Source organism: Wyeomyia smithii, chromosome 1 (assembly GCF_029784165.1).
Source record: "Wyeomyia smithii strain HCP4-BCI-WySm-NY-G18 chromosome 1, ASM2978416v1, whole genome shotgun sequence".
NCBI lineage: Eukaryota > Metazoa > Arthropoda > Insecta > Diptera > Culicidae > Wyeomyia > Wyeomyia smithii.
The window spans coordinates 60,844,191-60,866,917 of NC_073694.1; the positions used below are offsets into that span (position 1 = coordinate 60,844,191).

Sequence of the window (22,727 nt, forward strand, 5' to 3'; positions counted from 1 at the left end):
CTGAGTGGCAGCTGTCATGTTCAACTTCAACCTACGATCATTCACTTACAGTGAAAAGTATTGAAAAGCTTTCTGTGTTCAACCGTGTCTTTCTGAGCTCATGATCTGACATGAACATTATTCACATCTTAGCTCAGAAAAACAAGCTGATAACCATAACATTTGATCCTATCCTTGGAAATCGTTATTTTTATTAAACTAGGAAGCCTTTAACAGCATACTTAAACAAAACGAGCAACAAAGAGCAAAGACGGATTACTGAAGCACGAAACCCGGGACAGCTCGTTTAACCTTCAAGGAGCTAATCACGAATGATGGTGTGCGTGCAAATTCCTAAACGAAAACCAAACCCCTTCTGCTCGGCTGGACAGCTTGGCAGTCCAACCGCAGCTAGCTGGTGAAGAGGAAAGGTGAATGGTATTGTCGAGGGTCTGTGCTTTATTATTCTCACAAAGAGGCTGCTTGTTATGTTGAAGCCCGAAAATGGAAGTCCTAAATTTCCGTTATTTTCACCCAGTTAAGTTGATAGGTTAAACTTCATCTCAAAGAATGAGGATTTAAAATCCTGATTATTTTTGGTTAATTGGATGGCTTGAATTACGATAGTACATAGAAGGGCAATCAAGCAATGAAAAGTAACAACCACACTGGTAGGTGGAATGTTTTGCGCCGAGATTTGGTATTAAAGCTTGTTCTGCTTCCGTGCGATAATGCTAGCACTAAAACAGTAACCGCATTAGGTAGACGGTGGCTATAAACGAATATACGAATAGCATTCGTTTGCTGTTCCTTCCCAAGAGGGGTCGAATATAAATATTCAAACGATTATTGGTTGTTGTTTCCAGCAGCCGGGCTTTTTTCGGGTTGTAAATCGCCGCGGCGTATGTCATCATGTTGGCACTGGCCGGTGCAACCCTAACCTCGAAACACCAGCCAGACTGTGCCCGTTTTGAGGTCAAATGTCAAAATAGTTTTTCTGATGTACTTACAGTAGGTCGCCGTGGTAAGCCGATCGATGGTGTCCTGCTTTAGCTTGGAGTTCTTTTTGCCCATTGCTACTGTCGGTGCTGTTGCGTTTTCCGCTCCTGCTGTCGCTAGTGTTACGATACGGACGATACGACGTCTGGCGTCTCCGGAACTCACACTCTCACTCCCGGGAAGGCGAAGGTTGCCGCACACGCGAAACTAAATTGGTCCTAGCTACGGGAGGGGAAACGATATCTACGGTCGATGGATTTTTCGCTGGGATGCGTTTGGTTTATTTTTCTCGTTTCGTTCCGGCTGCCAAGTCGCGTTTTTCGCGTCGACGTCTCTAGGTTAGGAACGGATTGCGCTCACCGAATTTGGCTCATTCCTAAATGAGATGGAAAGAGACAGAGACAGAGAAAAGTCGTTAGAATGAATCGATTTTTGCTACATTTAACACAATGAATCGGATCAGTTGCTTTGATTCTTGATTGGTTCTGCCTATCAATTGATTGGAAAATGGAGCAAAAATTGCCGTCGGGATCGGAAAGAGTTGAGTGTGAGGGGTTGAAACATCGATTCAAATAAGTACACTTTAGAGTTCTTGCTGTGATAAAATAATAACGTTTCGCCGTAAAAGCGTTCAGTCTTATATGCGATGTATTTTCAATTAAATCCAAGCTAACTGAAAAACGACGATACTCACCAGTTGACACGCAACACTGCTATTCATTTTTATTGATTTTTTTTTTGTAATTCTTGGCTTCAAGGTTTATTTTATGTCGTTTGGTTTTAATTTAAACGACTACCGTCAATATGTTTGCTTTGACTCGACAAAACTCGTTGCAAACGAACAATAAACATTTCAAATTCATATCACCAGTTTTAGTATTGAATTTCTATGCGAGGATAACCAAATCCGATCGGAACGGAATCTTTAGGTTCGACCTTATTAAGGAATGGTACCGGAAAGAAACTTTCTGGAACAGGTAACAGACCTGGAAAGATCGACATAATTCCACGACAATAAGATTAATGACTTTACTTTATAGCTATAACAGATATTCGTTCCTACCTGTCATTATATAGAGTATTGGCAAAAAGACGAGTTCTATTCAGTCGTTGACCAAGGTTACAACTTGTATAGAAAGCATCGCATTCGCATTGAAATTAATGTTGAAACTCAGGGTGGTAGCGTTCTCACAGGCAATAACTTAAGCTGCGAAGAACGCAGTATGTACTTTAAAATGATTTATGGATGGATGTTAGAACCTCTGTAATTACTTCAGTTCAAATAACTCCATTTCATTCAGCTTCAAACCGAATATTCAGCAAAGAGGCGTTCACGAATGCCAACAATAAATAGCTTTCTTCGCAATCTTCCAAATGACTCACTCCCCATTCACAGCGGAAACATGATTATAATCGGCTCTTCCGGTTCCATCGTATGATTCATTGACCTTGATCGATTCGAGCACAGCTCCCCCGCCATTCCACCGGAAGCATTATTAATGCCGTTCCAACTTGCGCGAAAAATTAAATTTCTTTGACCTTCCGGTTTTTTTCAGCCTTGCTGCGGAAACGACAACAAGCGGAAACACAAACGAAACGCACAAAGACTGATCTCCTGATAATGTTGTCGAAGATGGTGTGCTGGGAGTGATGATGATGATGATGAAGCTGATGACGGTGAGGGTGATGACGAGAACGACGTCGACGACAGCCATCGACATTTGCGGCGTTCGAGCGCATTTCCCACGGTTGAAGGATTTCCGCTGAAATTACAACAATGAATGGTGCCGCGAGTGGGAGGTGGAGGGGGGGGGGGGGGTTACGTCTCCGCCCACTCACTTAGGTATTCAACTGGGCCATCGAAGAAGTAATACGAACCAAGCATAGCAATGAGCGGAGTCTATCGTGTGTCAGAATAGAAATCTTCAACGGTTTATTTTCTTCTTGAGAACCCCCTTCCCTGGCGCTTCAAATATTACAACGATCAGCTGAATCATCGGAGGGTGGCCAAAAGGTATGAAGGGAGAGAACAGTGAAACGTGTTTGATTGTTTTTTTTTCTCTCTCTCTCTCTCTCTGTGCCATCAGGGGAGCTTTTCAATCGTTCGTTATCAGACAGGCATGAACAAGAGACGTTCAGCTTCTAGAAAAGGTGCACGTGATCCGTAAACAGGTCATAAACGCTGGAATCGAAAAAAATGCATCTAATGGAGAGGCAAGTTATACGTTCGAAAATAGAAAAGTACAAAAAATTGTTGAGCTATCTCGTTGAGAACGCTTCCTACGGGAGCAAGCAAGCATTTCATTGCTGTTAGACTCCGCGCGAGTTGTAACCGAGCCAAAACATCCGCAGTCAAGTGTAATTGACATCGATAAAACTTGTGCGAAAGCGAACGGGAGCGTTTCGGAGAGTTGTTGAAAAGGTTTCCCTTTTTTAGCCTTACATTCGGTCGAAAATAGTCTGAACCCATTTCGAGAATGGTGCTGGCATGAAACTTTCTTGCCGAAAATTATCACGTACACAATAGGGATGCGAACAGCTTCGGATTTATTTGGGTAAAGTGCGTGCAGATTTTTCGTTTACCATCCTGCTTCGGGCAGGGTTGGCAAACTAATTACTCGGGTCGGACGGACATTTGGTTGGCTCATTAATTTCTGACAGAGTTGAACAAACAGAAGCTTTTCCTCTGGCCGTTTATTTAGTCTCTTCAGGACTGGCGATGGCAGTTCAATTTGCCCTCGGAGGCGATTTGGGCCAGCTGCCATCGATCAAGAAGACAATTTGCCTGAAGTTTCGAGAGCGGGTTTCAAGAATGTTGAAACTGGCAAAAATATTGATAACGACAACAATTACAAAATCGTCCCAAATGTACAGGGTGCGTAACAATTTTTCGCTGTAGGCGACATATCTCACATCAAACTACATCACGAAAGAAACGTTGTAGGAAAGTCCCCATTGGGTATTTTCAACTCAAAATTAGGGTAGAATTAGTTTAGAGTGTATTATTTACATCGTACTTTTGTCGTTGTCAGTTTTTCGAAAACTGGAAAACAGGCGTCACCCAAAAAGAAGCGCCGCGAATTGATTTTGCGCAAGCGCCTGGCACATCCTCAGCTTTTTCATCGGGACACCGGAAAACCACTCGGAATCGTGCAGTTAAGTCGTGTGAATCGTGTGATTAAACGTTACCACGAAACTATAAGCATCGAACAGAAGCAGAAATGCGGTTGGAATGCATGTGATCAGGATCACAAAAACGTGAACTTAATTCATTGGCTCTCCTAATAATGGTTTTATTGTCATACTATCTTCCGAAGAAATCTAGTATATAAAAAGGCTCAAATCATGACAAAAAAATTTAGTTCAAAACTCAACCGCTAGTGGCGCTGCAAAATCTAACTTTTTAGCCATACGTTTTATAGAAATGGTGTCTTGAGCAAAGTTATGGTAAAGTTATTACAAAAAACTTTGTCGAAGACACTTTTCTTATAACTCTTCTTGTTTTGAATATATAACGTCTCTTATTAGACTTGTTTTTAAAATTAGTTTTTCTCGAATATACAAAAAACTGTAATATTTAGAAGGTAACAATGTTCAACATATATTTGTATATCATTAAAACACACAACTTTGTAGAGGACACGAAATAGATAGCTTCCACACAAATCGAGTTATTGCCAAAAAATGTTAAAAAAGCATCATTTTTTGTACACCAAGAGCACAAAATAGCAAAAACTAGCAGACGAAACCTGCATGCAATGAAAAATTTTCATAATCACTTTACGAAATCACTTTGATCGTTTGTCCCTTTCAGTATCTTCATTGCCTAAGTTTTGTTTTAAAAACAGCCTTACTCAACGTTTTCGATTACAATACACGTCAAACGTTGGCCAGGTTACTTATCAGTGCATACTTTTTCCAAATTAAAAATGTTGTATTATCTATTGCATTGTTCTAAAAATTAAATTATATTTTTATGTTTTAATTTTGCTAAAATAAATGTAAAAAAAATATAAAGTTGAAAAATCATCATCAGAATTAGCATTATCCTTCTAATAAACATCTAGCCTGTATTATGCATCACCGCAAAGCTCATTAGGTGGCTTGTCTCGCAAACTGCTAATAACTGGATCTGTTGATTCCAGAAAACGGTGTAGTAAATCAACATTTAAAGCTGTTCTAGAAAACTTTTTGGTGTGGTCTAATCTGTATCTATGAAGGTAATAATTATTTTTCGTTTACAAATATTTCAGCAAGTTCACCATACCTCTTGATGACTTTGTTCTGGCTTTCTTGTGCCTTTTCGGATAGCCAATAGGCCAAAAGGGACTAGGAAATGCCTAGTAGATTAACAGTACTAAAAAAAGATCGGTACAGTGAGATCGATTCTTGGCGTGAAATTGTCCAATGCTATTACTAGTTCAAGTTTATGACATGTTCGCCCTGCAATTGCACTATGAACTGTCTTTTTGAATTTTATATCAGGCAATGAAGATACTAAAAGGGACAAACGATCAAAGTGATTTCGTAGAGTGATTATGAAAGTATTTCATTCTATGCAGGTTTCGTCTGCTAGTTTTTGCTATTTTGTGTTCTTGGTGTGTACAAAAAATGATGCTTTTTTAACATTTTTTGGCAATAACTTGGATTGTGTGTAAGCTATCTATTTTGTGTCCTCTACAAAGTTGTGTGTTTTAATGATATACAAATATGTGTTGAACATTGTTACCTCCTAAATGTTACAGTTTTTTGTGAATTCGAGAAAAACTAATTTTAAAAACAAGTCTAATAAGAAACGTTATACAGTCATGGAGAAAAAAATAAATACACTTGCAGTGTTGGATGATTTTTCATATTTGCGCACTGATTTTAATTGTTGTACGATGTTATGTTGCGTCTTTACGATCTGCAGATGCTCTTTTTTAAAGAGAAACGGAGAAATAACTGGAGAAATTTCTTTGTCGCTGATTCCAAAAATTTTTTGCGTGAGTTAGTGTTTTTGGAGTGGCGAAAAAAATAAATACACTATTGAAATATAAGTACAAAACAATTCAAATTAGCTTTATTTCTCTACATATCGTTAGCAAAGTGACCTTTTACGTTACAAAACTCACTTTCAATATTTTGTGGTTTGACCTGTGTTTTGTAAAACCATACTCAATCTTCGTGGTATGTTTACCACCCGGTTTCACGAGTAGAAGCTGGACTAGCATTTCACGCTGCCTGTACGACATTCCATAAGTCTGTTTTATTCTTTGGATGATGCTTTGAAACCTAGACATTCTCAATCTTCCATAGAATTTCTAAAGAATTTAAATTAGGAGTCTGCGCTGGTCAAACTAATAATTTAATTTTTTCGTTTAAAAATCATCTTCGTGTTTTCAATACTGTATGTTTAGGATCGTTATACTGCATAGAGATCCAGCAAAGTGGCATGTTTTCTTCGACATATGGAAGCCTAATCGACCACCTAGGTACACAGGAAACTTTATTCTACTTCAAAAGCGACACATTTTGGCAAGAACTGAATTTTCTAAAAAGTTTTTAGATTAGGGTGCAACTAAAAAGCACATCGTGTTGTTGTCGGATGAGTCGAAATTCAACCTTTTTGTTTCAAACGGTCAGCAGCTGGTGAGAAGACCGGTAAAAACTGCCTTCAAAGCACAATTAACCACGAAAGTAGTAAAATTTGTAAGTGACCACAAAACGGTGTAATACTGTTTTCTGATGCTGGTATGGAACCCATTGATTTTATAACATAAACTATGAATATCAACGACTGTGTAGATATTTTACGTAGCGCAATGCTTCCGTATGCCAAAGAAAACATGCTTCTTCGTTGGAGAGTAACGATCCTAAACATACAGCATTAAAAACAAGAAAATGATTTTCAAACGAATATATAAAATTATTAGTTTGACCAGCGCAGACTTTGAAATTAAATCCTTTAGAAATTCTATGGAAGATTGGGAAAGTCTAGGTTGCAAAGCATTATCCAAAGAATAAAACAGACTTATGGAACGTCGGACAGGCAGTGTGAAATGCTAGTTCAGCTTCAACTCGTGAAAACCTGGTGGTAAGCATACCCGGAAGATTGAATATGGCTTTACAAAACAAAGGACAAGCCACGAAATTTGAAAGTGAGTTTTGTAACGTCAAAGGTCACTTTGCTAACGATATGTAGAGAAATGAAGCTAATTTGGATTGTTTTGTATATATATTTTAATAGAGTATTTATTTTTGTTGCCACTTTAAAAACACTAACTCACGCACAAATTTTTCGGAATCACCGACAAAAAAAATTCTTCAGTCATTTCTCCGTGCCTCTTTTAAAAAGAGTGTCTGCGGATCATAATGACGTAACATAACATCATACAACAATTTAAATCAGTGCGCAAATACGAAAAATTATTCAACACAAAAAGTGTATTTATTATTTTCTCCATGACTGTATATCCAAAACAAGAAGAGTTATAAGAAAAGTGTCTTCGACAAAGTTTTTTGTAATAACTTTATAACTTTGCTGAAGACACCATTTCTCAAAACGTAAGGCTAAAAAGTTAGATTTTGCAGCGCCACTAGCGGTTGAGTTTCGAACTAAAACTTTTTGTCATAATTTGAGCCTTTTTATATACTAAATATCTTCGGAAGATAGTATGTCAATGAAACCATTATTTGGAGAGCAAATGAATTAAGTTCACGTTTTTGAACTCTCGTACCACTGTGCATTGCTTCGGTCAGGGATGTGGCCAAAGAGTTGAATCTGTACAATTTTTTGTTCAGAGAGCAAGAGACCTTATACGTACAAATTGCAAAAGACTCCAAATCGTGACAGGCCCGGAAACCTTACACCCAGATGCTGATTAACCCTCTTTTTCCATCACATCACTCCCGGCAGCTTTCGGGGCTACTGTTCTTCACAGCCAAGCACAAGTTTGATGTTCCGGAAGAAGTAACAAAGCAGAAACTTTTGAAGTTTGTCAAGGAATACATGATTTATCCGTGACCTGCTCACGTGGCTAACGGAGTGCGCTGTTCATGACTATCAGGACTGTAAGAGGGAAGATCTACTTCAGCGGGGAGTGTCTACAGAAGCAACTGCTTCCTCTGTTGTAGAAACACGAGGGCCACGTTTTACGATGTTTCGATTCACAGATGCCATCACCTCCATGATTTTACCTTTAAGCGATTTTACTGTAGTGAGGCGTTATGGCATTCCGCTTGACAACTTCACACAAAAAATAATCCAAAGGGTTGATATCGGCACTGCTAGGGGTCCAAATTTCCTTCTTCCAAAACTACGGAACTTTTTCAGCCAGCCACTTCTGATGGTAGGAAACTTCGGTGACATGACGATTGGAACCTAACTACGATCTGTTGCAAGCCACCTTTCATTCTTTCGATTCAACTTTCGATCTCACTCGAAGTTATTTTCATTAAAGAAACAAATTATACGATTGATACAATGAGGATGCTTCAATCGACCTTTAGCTTTCTCCAATTGCCTTGGTTTATTCGCAGTTTTCATGACCTCTATATAGTCGAGTTCTTGCCGGATTTCCTGAGCCATGGACCTTATTGATCTCACTGGATTCTCTTAATCATATTATTTTTTTTCTTTTCTGACCTAGCTTCGTTTAGCGATATTGGAACGGCACTTGTATTTCTTCCAGGTAGGTTTTACAGTCACCTATTTATTACCTCCTTTACACTTGCTACGGCACGCAATAAAACGACGACGGCTGCCGATTGTTCTCTTGCTTCGTCATCGTTTGTTTACATTTGACACCTAACAGTATGAGCTATCCAGTGCTGCTATATATATTCGAATTTTGTTCCGCAAGCATGAGAAATCGCTGTTAGAAACTTACTGCAAAAATTTTTCACGCACCCTGTACAATATGTCAACAATATCGAAATCGTCGGATATGTCAAAATAAAACTGACATAAATTTATAAAAATGTCAAATTCTGTGTTTTTGTTAATTTTGACATTTTTTGTGTATAGTAAGTAGTCACAAACCTCCTGAAATTAATGATTTCAGTATTCGGATGTAAGTACTAACAACCTCAACAGCGAGCGTATCAGCGACTCCCTGATTAATCGCCGCAGTGTCGACTTGCTTAAGAGGAATTTCGCGAGTAATACGTTTACAACTTTGATTTCCAGCTTTCAACCTCCTACTTTCTTATCTCTATTTAAGCTTTTCTATCTTTCTTCTTTGGAGCCCCGTTTCCACCTTTAGCACACTGACCACCCTCTCGTTCCGCCTTCCTTTCAGTTCCACCAGGTTTCCTGCACCAACACGTCCTTCACAGGCGTTGTATGGTAGCCTTTGCCGCCAAAATGGCCTCCTGATCGGCATCTTCGGTCATCGGTGAAGGGTCAAATGGGGATTCTTGGTGTGCCTGGCCTTTTTTTATGTTTGAATAAAATACAGCGGGGTTCTAGGGACTAGGCGTCGGATTTTTCTTAATTAGCTGATTGGTGAGGAGGCAATTGATGAGGGGCAAGAAGAGTGCTTCACCTGCTTTTTACTTTCTTTGGGTTTACTTTTGTATTTCTTCGCGGTTTATAAATTTTCTTGAGGCTCCATGGGACTGCGCTTAGTGTGACTATCTAAAAAAAGCGGTTTCAAAGTTAAATGACCATTATATCATAAACTGCTCAGGTGTGCTTCGCTTTTTTCTCTTTCCCCCTTACTCGCTCTATCTCCCTTACTCGTTCGGCGTGCGGTTATTGCGTTTTACAAAATCCATTCGGTTCTAGGTAAATTTGTAAAATTCACGTGATGAAACGCGAAGTTTGGTGTAATACAGACTGTTAACGATTGGTAGGTTGCCAAAGAAAACTAGAAACTTCGATTCACCTGTATGCCGATATAGTGATTGTGGCGCGGTTCTATTATCGTCTCTTGATGGCCGGTTTCCCAGAGACCGAAAAGTAACCATATCATGCGCAAATTTGTGTAGAAAAGATTGCATCATCAACCTCGATGAATTCAGATCAATTCCTTTCCACTAACACTAATTTCTTCATTTAATACTTGTGGATGATGCAGAAGATTCCTCGGTCTCTAGTAGCAAAGTAACACTCCCCATATCCTTTCCTTTATTGATCTGCATTGGGCGTGGTCAGCTACGTTATTGACCAGTGAAAAGAAACATCACCAAGTTGTGTGTGTGTGTGTGTGTGTGTGTGTGTGTGGAAACCTATTTCTAGATCCCACTGTCTGGCAGTGATATTATGAAAAACAAAAATTGCAGGTATTTTTCACTTTTGCGACTATCTTAGTTTTGGGATCTAGAAGGTGTTAGCTCTACCGACTTTCCAAAGACCCTTTACAGAATGACTGAGTACTTGCAGTACCTTCCGGAGTCTTTTTCCATTCGGTAAGTCCCGCCTCAAAATAATATTAAAGTCCTATGGATTCTATTATTATTTTCAGACTTTCAATTAATTTGATACATCTGTATCAAAAAAATTGACCCGTATTTAATAATTATATTATGTTTTATTTATTATACAGCGGATTGGCAAAACGAGAAGAAAGCCATGCATAGATAAACAAATGAATAATTTTTTGTATAAACAAATATACCAATATATAACTTTTTTTTCTAACACGTGCCAAACTAGTCAAAATTAGTTACGGTTATAATCAATAAAAACATCCAGAGTCATTTGCTCAAAAGCTAGAAAAATCGAAAAAAATAATAGCACCAAAAAGCGTTTTGCAGCAAAACATCCAATAGTTGTGTAGCAAACATGAGCACCTCTACCCAGCGATGCCACTAAGTTTTGAATAAAATCTGGCAAAACAAAAATAAAAAGTCTGGCAAAAATCTGTCACTCATTTTTGGATAAAATTCCTGGTAGAAATGAAAGTGATGAACTTTTTTTTTGCTCTCGCCGGGTGTAGGTAGGTAAAGGCCAGGCACGGCCCATCTCGCAGTAATGACCTTTTCGCGAGACGACGCGGATGAAATCTTGCAAAAATCTGGCTCATTTACAAATATCTGGCTGATTCCGAGGTTTATCCGTTTGTCCGGCGCGCAAACAGAAATCTGGCAAAATCCAGATTTATCCGGCACAATGGCAACGCTGCCTCTACCACAACACAATCAAAGTAATCGTTTGTGCATCACTTTCGCTATCCGGCACCAAGGCAACAAGTTAAAAAAATTCTTATTAGAAATCCCGAAAAGAACTCGATGTCGTGGTCGTTTTCGCAAACACATCGTACGACCGGTATACAATGCTAAAGAAAAAACAGGAATACTTAGCAACTTTTGTCTCTCGCTCTCCCTGCTTGCACTCGTTCACCGTGTGGAACTAAAATCAGGCGTTTTTCACATGCATTATCGATGAACTAACTCGTGCTATCCTAATTTATATTATGTTATCTTAATTTATACTAATGGAAAACACTAATAATTTGGAAAATAAACTTGGAGCAAGCAGGACTGCGTGCTTATTGCCATGCAGCCGTCAATCACCGAAGAAACATCACCAAGTTGTACACTGAAAATGGCTTTCTACTCCTAGGCATCATTATGACGGTTCTTTGTGCAATTTCAGCTGATTCTGGTCAATCGCGGGCAACACACGGACGATCAAATATGCTATGCTATGCTATGCTTCTCGGTTTATGAATTTCTTTGAATCGCGACCGTTTACTTTGGAATCTGATCAACAAGCAGGTCAGTTTTCCTTGTCCTAAGACATTGACCTAGTCTAATGTATCGCGCCAAGAACCGTAGCCGCCCTTATGCATTCATCTCTCCATATGTCCTGCTCTAAGTTTGGTGCTTGGTTCTGGAAATTCGCTGGGTGGCGGGCTGCGTGCTTCAGGGTGTGGTGGTCTACCACCTCCGTTACTCAGACTAGCAATGTGCTTGTAATGTAATGTAAGACAAGCAAAATACGAGACAAGCGAAATACGCAGTACATTAGGGCGGCCTTTTGTCATCTCGATCCCTACAAATTTGCATTGTATTCAATGTTTTTGTTTTGGGCCGGAAGTACACAACCCAGGGCCCCGGATATCCTTCCGGGTACAGTTTTGCCCGACAGATTATTTCCTGAGGTGCTCCTTTCCCGACTCACGGTGCCTTGTATCCGCCCGGATCGGGCAGGGGAACGGTGTGGTTTCCGCCTCGGAAATTTCAGGAGTCAGTCTCTTTCTCGTCCATGTTGGCGGAGAGAATGAAATCCGGAAACCAAATTAAAACTGAAACCGTAGAAACCAGAACAAGAAATAACTACCTTTGATAGCCACTCTGCAAGTATTGTATTATGCTTTTGCTGCTTATCTGTAGTTTATTGTTCCGGCAGCTACTGATCCGTGCTGCAAACAGTGTACGAACTGCACTCTAAACTCAAATAGCAGGTAATTATTTCCACAGCACAGCAGCGAGTCGAACAGAAGAACACGCGCCGTACACAAGCCGTGTAGCTAACAAGAGTAGCAGATCGAACGAAGTTTGGCCTTAACGAATAGACTCAAATTATTGAGAACTGAAGCAGAGGGACCAAAGCTCCTGGGAAGGAGGGTGGTTGTAATAGCTCTTAATGATGGCTGTTACGTAAAATTTAATGGTAAATAAAAACCATAAGCTAAGGTTTTATACGACCCGTGCGGATAGATGTATGGTTGGGGTGGGGTTTAACAAATTCTAAGCCGCTAACGGAGCCTGAAATTTCCAGTGCCCTTCCATAGTATTCTAGCCTTTTGAGTTAGGCCACCGTTACACGCAGAGGACCCCTCCTTTCGTTACAAACTCGTTGGATCAAAACGGGATTCTATAAACAAACAACAAATTTCAAATTCAGGCCCCAGCAACCTTACTACAGTTGCACGCAACAGGTAGAACCGAGGAGATGTAACTGAAGGAGGACTACAACCTCGACAGCGAACCGCTGGATAGAGGACCTTCGATTTCATTACTAATCCTTGGTTCGCCAAGTGGGGATGAGGAGGACTGTCTTTCCGTCCGGTGACGCAGCCGAATAACAAAGGAAATCCTGAGTCGACCACACTGACAACGGTCAACGGAGACAGCGTCGTCAAACACGAGCGCTAAGGGCCAGAGTAGTAAAAAGTTCCAATCCTTGGCATGCGCGGAACCCCCTGCACCGCGACAAACAACAGGGGTAACATATAAGGAGATGCTAGAGGCCACAAGCATGTCAATCCCATCGATTGACTATCCAATAGTATGTTAGTGAATAGTTAAAAGCTGCTCGCGCCAACATCCTGAACTGCATTGAGGACCACAGATCACCTGCCATCAGGCCCAAGTTTAGAAGTTTCCGTCTAAAAACGGTATCCTACAGCTTAACTGTGCCGACAACGACACAGTTAGGTGGCTGGAGACTACGGCGTCTTCTCTCAAACCGTAGGAGGGAGCACACCTTCGTGTCTTGCATACGAAGGACCTGTCAAAGACCTTAAGATTCATAGGGTGCGTCAAGGACAGTGTGGACACCACAAAAGAGCACATAGCTTCTTGCTGAACTACAAGTGCGGCAAAGTACGCATGCGGTAAGTTTGCCGAAAGTCCTCTTACACAGGCGCGAGGGGCTCTGGTGCTAAGGTAGGAAGGGTACGTTCGGAGACTCCCTCAGGGAGTGCACCGCAACCACCAGCACGATGCACTCCCGCGATAGCGAAGATTGTTCCGCCGAAAAATGGAACGAGAAGTAAGTGTGAGGATCTGACCAGACAGCCGCATACCGTCGCCTAAACGTGAGAGTCGCACTTCTGTCGCCTACCGCCTGCTGCAACGGGAGCCTGTTGTTGAGGATACGCAGTCAACGCAACCCAGCATCACCGCTTATGGCAACCGTCCGCCAATCGGAACTCAACAGGGTAATCTCCATCACGCAATGGGCGCTCTCTTCTTCGCAGGAGATTTATCAAAGATCAGCTATCCGTAGCGCTGATCCAGGAACCATGGGTCAACGACACCAGGATCCTTGGCTTAACCAACGTAAACGGTAAATTGATCTATTGCAACCATCAGTAAAACCCTAAGACTGCGTAAGTAGCGCCTTGATTACGGAAAAAGTCAAAAACTAGAATGTCTCTGATGAACCCAGTTTATCAGACCACTGATACATCAGATTTAACCCTCTGAGAAGAGAACACTTCAGAAATTCTATGGAAACCAACTAAAATTGGTTTAAGCTAGGAGCTAGACCTTCATGAAAAATATTTCGATAATATTACACGATATTGGTTGATACCCTCCCAGTTGGTCTCGAGGTCCGATGCTGGCCTAACAAGCCAGTTGTCGTAAGTTCGAGTCTCGTCTCGGGAGAGACTGTTAGTGTCAGTAGGATCGTAGCGCTAGCCCCGCAACTTTCCTGTACACTTAACGGTTGGCTGCGAAGTCTGTGTACAGTAAACAGAAGGTCGAATTCCGATACGGAATGTAGCACCAAGGCTTTGCTTTATTGGTTGATATATTGAAACAAAAAATACTTTGTCATATTGAATATTGGAAATATTTCGCAATATATCAATAGATCCTTGTCACTAGGTTTTAAGGAACATTTGGTTAACTCGAGAACATCTTATCACAAAAATATTTGAACTCCAGCTGAGCTGGAAATCGCAACAAGTGACCTACAATACAGGATCACGGAAGCTTTTACGTCAAACTGTCCGTTAATGAAACGGACCGAATCCGGACAAAAAAGACAAAACCAAAGCCTTCAGTCCTAAAAGTCTGACTTCAGCTCTTCTCAAGTTGATGGAAAAATTCACGGATAACTATATCCGCAGCGAGTTTCTGAAGACGTCACTTTTGCAAAAGCATCGATATTCTTATCAACAAGGTAAATCTACTGAAACCACTTTACATTGTCTAGTGATGAAAATCGAGAAGTCACTGAAATATAAAGAGACAGCGGTCTGCGCTTTTCTAGATATTGAGGGAGCTTTTGATAACACGTCCTTTGCATCAATTAACACGGCTTCGCAAAATAAAGAAGCAGACAATACTACAATGAACTGGATCCAAGCAATGCTTCCGAGCAGAGAGATCGCAGCTGCATTGGGTGATACGTCCGTCACAGTAGAGGCAGTGGAAGGGTGTCCCCAGAGAGGAGTTCTCTCTCCACTGCTATGGTCACTGGCGGATGACATAGTCTTCATCGTTCGGGGAAAATGTGACGCGACTCTATCTAGTCGTATGCAAACGGCTCTTGACACCACCTCTGAGTGGTGTTTATAAGAAGGGAAGAAGGTTAATCTCGCCAAAACAGTCATTATTCCCTTTATCAATCGAAGGACGCATTCAATCACTCTTCCGCTATTAAATGGGTTAAGACTGAGCTTCAGCAACGAGACCAAATATCATGGAATCATTCTGAACAAGAAGTTGAACTAGACTACTGAACTAGACTACGCTACAAGGAAGACAGCTTCAGCTATCGGGGCTTACAGTACACTGTTTGGCCAGACATGGGAGCTAAAACCACAATTAGCGCTCTGGTCTTACATCAAAATTGCTCGGTCACGTATAACCCACCCAACACTCATATGGTGGCCCAAGGTAAACGAAACGACAGCTCCGGTGGAACTTACTAAAGCTCAACGATTGGCCTGTCTTTTAGTCACCAGTGCCCTGCGCACAATGCTGACTTCAGCCATGGAAACCATACTCAGGTTACTGCCTTTACATCTCTATGCGAAGCAGGAGGCAGAGCTTAGCGATTTAAGGCAGCGAAGAAATACAACGATGCTCAAGGTAACCTAACAGGTCATCTAAGCATCCTGAAGGAGTTCAAGCTAACACCTTTAGTAACAACAGTCTCAGACTGAATAAAAGCGAAGCCAAACATGGACGTTCCATATAGAGTGATTGACACAGATCGCTCAATGTGGAATAATGGAGGGCCGAGTCGTACTCCATCCGTTTCTATACGGATGGATCAAAAACTGGATCCTTGACTGGATCAGGGATCTACGGACCAGGTATAAAGGCCACTATCGCTTTGGGTAAGTGGGCAACCGTCTTTCAAGTAGAGGTATACGCAGAATACATCTGTGCTACAATATTTCTAAAGTGCGACTTTAGACATGCCAAAAATCGGAATTATTTAAGACAGTCAGGCAGTACCCTGTCAGAATTCAATGAATCTTTGCAGTATATTTTTTGAAAATTTATTGGAACAAACATTTGAAAAGGGCTGAAGTTTTTAATCGATATATCTGAATAATAACAAAAATTAGAGAAAAGTTGCCAAGGGATGACTTCTAGGGAATTATCTGAACTTTCATTTAAAAATAGTGACAAAAATGAATTCCAATGAATGAAATGGAGGAAAGCATTTTACCCTCTAGTGCCCAAATTAATTTCTAAACGGACTTCGATAAAATCACCATAAACTATTATAAACACTTTTTAGGTATTTATTGAAGCTTTTCGAAACTTCGACTGAAGCCCGCCAAATGGCGGCATTGGGCACTAGAGGGTTAATATGGAAAGAGATATTATTTAAATAGCATTGATTGCCATCAAAACGATTAAAAGTGGACGGCAAAAACGACATCGCCACTTATTTTTATCAGTCTATTACTATCGGTGAGCTTTGTGCTGCCATCACTAAACTGCAAGCATGTCAAATACACCACCTTTTTCAAATAGGCCTTTGTTGTGGTTCGATTGTTCGTTAACGCAATGCAATCGAAATTTAATTGGACCAATCAGTTCGTTCGATTAGGTGTTCACTTGGACGTCTAATTAGTGCAACGATTCGGATAAATTGTAATCACAACACAAAACGGTCGCCATTAAAAGCAAACAGTCCTCGCCATCTCTCGGCTCCAGTCGTCGCTGTAATTACTTGTGGAAAGGTTCTCCACTCCAGCAAATTAACAATAATGGAAAGCAGTTTATCTTATTGATTTGTGATGGAATCAGTATAATGTACAGTTCAAAATTTCGTGAGCAAAACTATTTTTTGATCAACGCAAAATTCAAAATTATTATCCAACAACCGTTTTATGTCTCTGTGAATCGAGCTAAAACGCACGAGAACACAAAGCTTTCAAAGCCCATATATGTCAGTTGCAGGGTTCCGAATGTCTGTTGTTGTCGAATGTTGACCATGGTCACCGGAGATTTTCCGGATTAGCCTTTTTACCTTCGGGCTTTTCTCCAATGACCAGTGCAATGCTCTGAAGAGTCAGCAGAGAACAGAGGGAACAAAATTCCAATTTATTTTTATGCTTACATAACGAACCGTTTTTGTCCCATTACCCTCCTATCTGGACGTGCACTAGCGATGCAATGACCGTCCTGTCTGCTGGCGTGGCGGTAGGTCCATAAATATTAGAAGCGCACGGAATAAGTCATGTAAATTAACTGATAACCTGCCTGCGGGAGGGCGATTACACAACATGGTACAGTTCGAATGGCGGTCACTGCCACCCGTCGGCAGGTGAACAAGTTTTCACAGCATGGTGGTTGGTGTGTTGGTATGGAGCCTATTACCTTCATATTAATTCGTTATCGCTGTTGAAATGAAATTACAACTGCACGTGTAATTTTCATGCCTATCAACAAAAATTGAGAAAATGCGACCTGAATTTCGGGAAGCTCGAAATACTTAAAATCTCGCTTAACCCGACACGATTTCAGAGGTCCTATCTGCTTTTATCGACTTTTTGATTGATCACTTTCATTCAAGTTCCTCTACTTATTAAACACCTCTTAAGACACGTTATTTGCACAATTTGATAGCGGAGGGATCACTCTAGCCTTCTGAACGAAAACCACGCTCGAGAGAATTACTAAAGCCAAACCATTACTAAAATGAAAAGACGCCCAGGAAAAACGATGAAATCAGATAGGACCTTTTGAAATGTTCATCTAGATATGTACTTTTTGTTGTGTGAATGTTTGATTTTGTGCCAAAGAATCGTCTTTGGCGGGAAGTGTTACTTTTTTTATTTCATCTAAGCGGCGGCTTAAGCGCATCGAGAGTTAAAAAAAGTTTACGCAAATGCTGTTACAAATGAAATAATGTGCCGTGATTGGTTTAGTCACTTTAGAGACAATAATTTTGACGTCGACGACTGTCCACGTAAAGGAAGGCCAAATCCTTTCGAAGACGCTGAGTTAGAAGAATTGCTCGATGAGGCTTCATGCGAAATGCAGAGACAGCTTACTTCGGTATAGGGAATTACCCGCTAAGCCATTTAAAAGCAGTTGTATGCTTTGTAGAACCATGGAACTAAGTCAAGGGTCGTTAAGCGTCTTTTTCCGTTTGCGAGCAGCTGCTCCACTGACGAAAAAGGAAGTGTTTTCTTCTTCGCATCGTGATGGTTAAGAAAAAATGGATCCATTACAACAAGCCATGTTAAAGAATAATTCATGGGAACTTCCCGGTCATGTTTCTACGTCGTCGGCCCAGTTAAATATACACACTGCAATGGTTGTGCTGTGTCTTTGGTTGGACCAGATCGGTGTTATTTATTTTGAGCTATTGAACCCGAACCAAATCACCACTGCACAATGGTCCAGACACCAAATTTATGAGGAAATTTGTATCTAGAGCTCGATAGCAATGTTTTGGAGGAAAATTATTGCTATGAAGCTCTAGACCCAATTTTTCCCCTAAATTTGGTTTCTGGTTCATTGTTTCATTGTTCATTGTTTTCCGTGGTCTTTGTAGGGATGCAGAGGTATACTCGGTCTCTAACAAAGCAAAGACTACATTCTAACATTCCTTCCTTATTGTAGGTTTCGTACGTCACTGGCACAACTCGGAGAGCCTAGCTCCAAAAGAAACGGGATTGAAAATTGGAGTTAAAAATTAGCCATGAGCAAGCTCAAATCTATTTTTACTATCTTTGGGGCATGTTTTTGATTTGAAATCCAAAAACGCATCAGCTTATAATTCAGTTTTTTTGTAAATTTTGAAACAAGTCTTTGTGGAATAAAACTTAATCATATTTGTCATCATTTGACTGCAAAATAAAAAATTTTGAGTTGTGCCGGTGTTGTACGCAACCGACGATATCCCCACCTGACTGTAAGGACGTGGCCGGCTCCGTTATTGGTCTATAAAATATCGGGTCATTGAATGATGCTCAGTGAGAAGGAATTACCACTCCCAGTCTTTCTTTCAGTTGAATCATTTTGCATATTGAGTGGCCCGGATCCATCACGGAATAGCAACCATTGATATGTACAGTCAGAACTAAGCTAAGCTAAGCTAATAGAGAAAATGTTCTTGACGTACCACAAACCCCTAACCCCTAAAATGTAAGGAAAATTGAGAAAAGACTTTTGACCGTCTTTTTTCAAAACGGCCCCACTGTGCCTACCAGATCAAAAGAAGAGATCCTAAATGAGAGCCTTGGGGGACACCAGAAATGACTACAATTAAACGACTGGCTATCAATGTTTTTCTTGCAATGTATCATGAAATCACTGTTTTCCGCACTTAGGTGGATGCGTAGCTAATTTTTCAATCAATTGCTGCAAGCATGAAGGAAATTCGTTGGGAACTGACCGAATTATAAATATTTGAAATTGACCATGTTCGTGTCGTAATCGGTATTTTCGATTTTTCAATTCGCACTCTCCATCCCAAAATGGTGCCATAAGACGCGATTCTATGTCAACTACTGCAAGAAAAATTACTTTTTCATCGATAGAATAGTTCACGGCATTCCTCAGAAAATAAATTAATAAAAAATTTGTTACAATAATACTTGACAAGAGGGGCGTTCTTATTTGTAAACATTTTTGGTACTTTCGCGTAATTGCTTTGTCGCTTGTCAGATAATTCTTATACGACAGCAAGTCGGCTTCTACTTCGAGTAGTGTGAGTCCATATTTCTATTATACTTAGAAACGCCTATTTTGAAGAAAAGCGCTGGCTGCTCATAACCTACCTCATTTCAGTCTTTTCAGAATTTTAGCGAGCCAGCGAGTAACACTCGATCCAAGTGGCCACACGGTGCTCACAGACCGTTATTATAAAAAAGAATGCACAAAAGAATCTGAGTACACCATTCGATTCTTTATGACGTCCAGAATCTCTGGTCAAAAAAAGGGATATTAAAACGACGAAATACTTGTTGAAAAACACGGCCCTGATTATACTACGATTCGAACCCACGACCAAAGCGGACTCTGTAACCCGGTGGTTACGCAGCTCTCCTTGGTAACCTTGAAGAGAAGCGTTGTTCAAGTGATTTGAAGTCATTGAAATATGTTGAAGGTTGCTGGAACACAGTTCTAGATAGATATTCACTTTCCCCGTCAAGACAAAATAGCGTGGATCGAATGAAATGTCACGTTGAATTTTAAATTTTATTCAAAGCAAAAACTCATTTTTACTGCTTCGATTGAAAATGTGTGGCTTTAATTTTAGCAAATCTGGAATTTAATAGAATTATGCCTTCTTTCCAGTTTTCTCCAGAAACAGAACAGCTTAGTTATTCGGCAGAACATCTTCTATTGCACATGACGATGGACAAAAGCTTGTTTAATTCCTCTTAATTGCGGATTGCCAACTGCAAATGACGCAAGATAATTCTGGTTTTATTATCTCCAACAGCGTTCTCCGCCAATTCTAAAAATTGTGCAGCATGGTACTCCATTACAGCCGCCAGATCGATAGGTACTCCAGCACCAACGCGCATAGTTTCCATTACACAGCAGACGATTAATTTTTCTTGCCGGGAATTGAAGTCCAGCACGAGATGAACGGGGCTTTGTCTTCCCCTTGACTTCGCTTTACTCTTGGGTAAACTTGTGTTGACAACTGGTCAAAAAAAGGGAAAAAAGGATTAAGAGCTCAAGCTGAGATATAATGAAAATTTAACTTTTTTTTTGGTGGGCCTAAATTCATCAGAGACATAAATGAAGTACTGTTGTAAACGAACGTTCGCTCTGCTTGGCCTGCATGTACGACAGGGGAGCTGGGAGGCCCCACGATATTCGTCCTGTTGAAAAACGTAATGAACCTTCCCGTAGATGTTTCGAATTGCCAGGGCCATAACCACTTCCAGAGCTTCGGTACTATACGCGACGTTGAATTTCACGTTTTTCTCAATAAACAACAGAGGAAGCTTCCGAAGCCAAGATGTTTATGAAGGACTACACAGTGCAACAATTTTTTTTCCTTGGCTTCTATGTATGATGTTTTGATGAAGTTTGATGCGATCATAAATTTTCCGGAGTTTGAACATATTTCAACATAAGGGGCAACAATGGCGCCACTGGAAATTTTTGAGGTTTTTTCGACGCCATTTTGTTTTGAGGCCAAATATCAAAATTCTAAGAGTTTGTCCACATATTGGCATCTTCTTACCCATATTTTGAAAAAATAAAACAGATCTTAAATCGGACAAAAACAGAGCTCAAAACGGTGATTCTACGAAACCGGTTTTGGCATAGTTTCAGTATATTTCACAAAGCAGAATAATATCGATTATTTCTGAGCATTACTGGTAATTCGCTAATATCCTAAAGTGGTAGTCAAATTATATCTTATTTTAAGTAAAAAAATCAAAAGAAGGTTGTATGCAAAGCCACGACTGCAAGGTTGAAGTAGAATACTTTTACAAGAAAGATAACCTGGCTGCTTGCGTGTCAGTCATTTTTTCTAGTAAATAAACGTGGACCGTTCATTGGAAGTATTGTAATTTCTTTTTGTCTGATATTTTGAATGCAGTTCATTGGATATTTTTAAATTTTGTGTAAATGAGAAGTTGAAGTGCTGCCGAATTGTAATATGCACATTTAATACGACATCATTAAACGGGAACGCAACAAAGGCTACGGTTATGCAGAACGCCGGCGCGATGCGATTCGCCTTACCGTGGTGAAATGTACAGCTCTTTTTAAGGCGAAGTAGAGCTATACATTTCAACAGATTTCGTCCTGCCGAATCGCATCGCGCCGTTATTTGCGTTCTGCATGACCGTAGCCAAACACTTAGCGACGCAAACACGTAATATTAATCAGAGTATGCATGTAGATGAAGATAATTAACTTTGGATTATAGCGCAAAACGAGAAAACATTAACTTTTCAAAAAATCATTTGTGTTCTTCAAATTTCAGTTGTTCAATTTAATATCCGTTGAAATGTTTGTTTATTATCTGATGAAGCTCTTATATAGGCCAAATGATGCATTCCCAATTTACTAGGTCCATAACTCTGCCGACCGTGCTTGGGAAAGCGCGGTATAACGACCAATCAGAGGTCGAATTTTGTGTTTTGACAAGGCTTAAGAGTTTTCAATAGTACAATAGTTCGAATGATAAAATTGCAATTTCATGCATTTGGTAGGAATCTTAGAAGATTTTCTAATCGATTGCTGCAAGAACGAAGGAAATCCATCGAATACTAACCGATTTATTAGCATTTGAAATTTTTCTCACTTTTTTCTGTTTTTGATTCACATTTTACATCCCTATGTAGCCGAACTTCCTGAGAGAAGTATTCTAATTCAAAATTAAATCTTCATTAATTCATTTGTTGTCCTTATAAGAACAATTGTTCAATTTATCATAGGATGTAGTGTTTATCTTACATCTCTGTGTTACCTTGATAGTGAGGACTAAGGCGCACGGTCAACACAATGAGAAAGGTGTTTTCACATTGAAAACTAGACACGGCTTGTTGGCAAATGCATCTACCGCTAATACCACCGCTATCATACGAAAGCGCGTCGTTTCATGTGGGGAATATCAACAACGAAAAATGACGCGC

General features: G+C 40.2%; 1 protein-coding gene across 9 annotated transcripts in view; it reads right to left on the minus strand.

Annotated features, from left to right (window-relative positions):
- The window catches only part of LOC129719020 (frequenin-1), a 354,341-nt gene that overhangs the window by 288,753 nt on the left and 42,861 nt on the right, over window positions 1-22,727 (minus strand). For all 9 annotated transcript variants that reach the window (XM_055670334.1, XM_055670328.1, XM_055670333.1 and 6 more), the window contains one exon: window positions 990-1,354. In XM_055670334.1, the coding sequence (XP_055526309.1) occupies window positions 990-1,053 (64 nt within the window). In that variant the 5' untranslated portion in view covers window positions 1,054-1,354. The remainder of the gene's footprint in view (window positions 1-989; window positions 1,355-22,727) is intronic.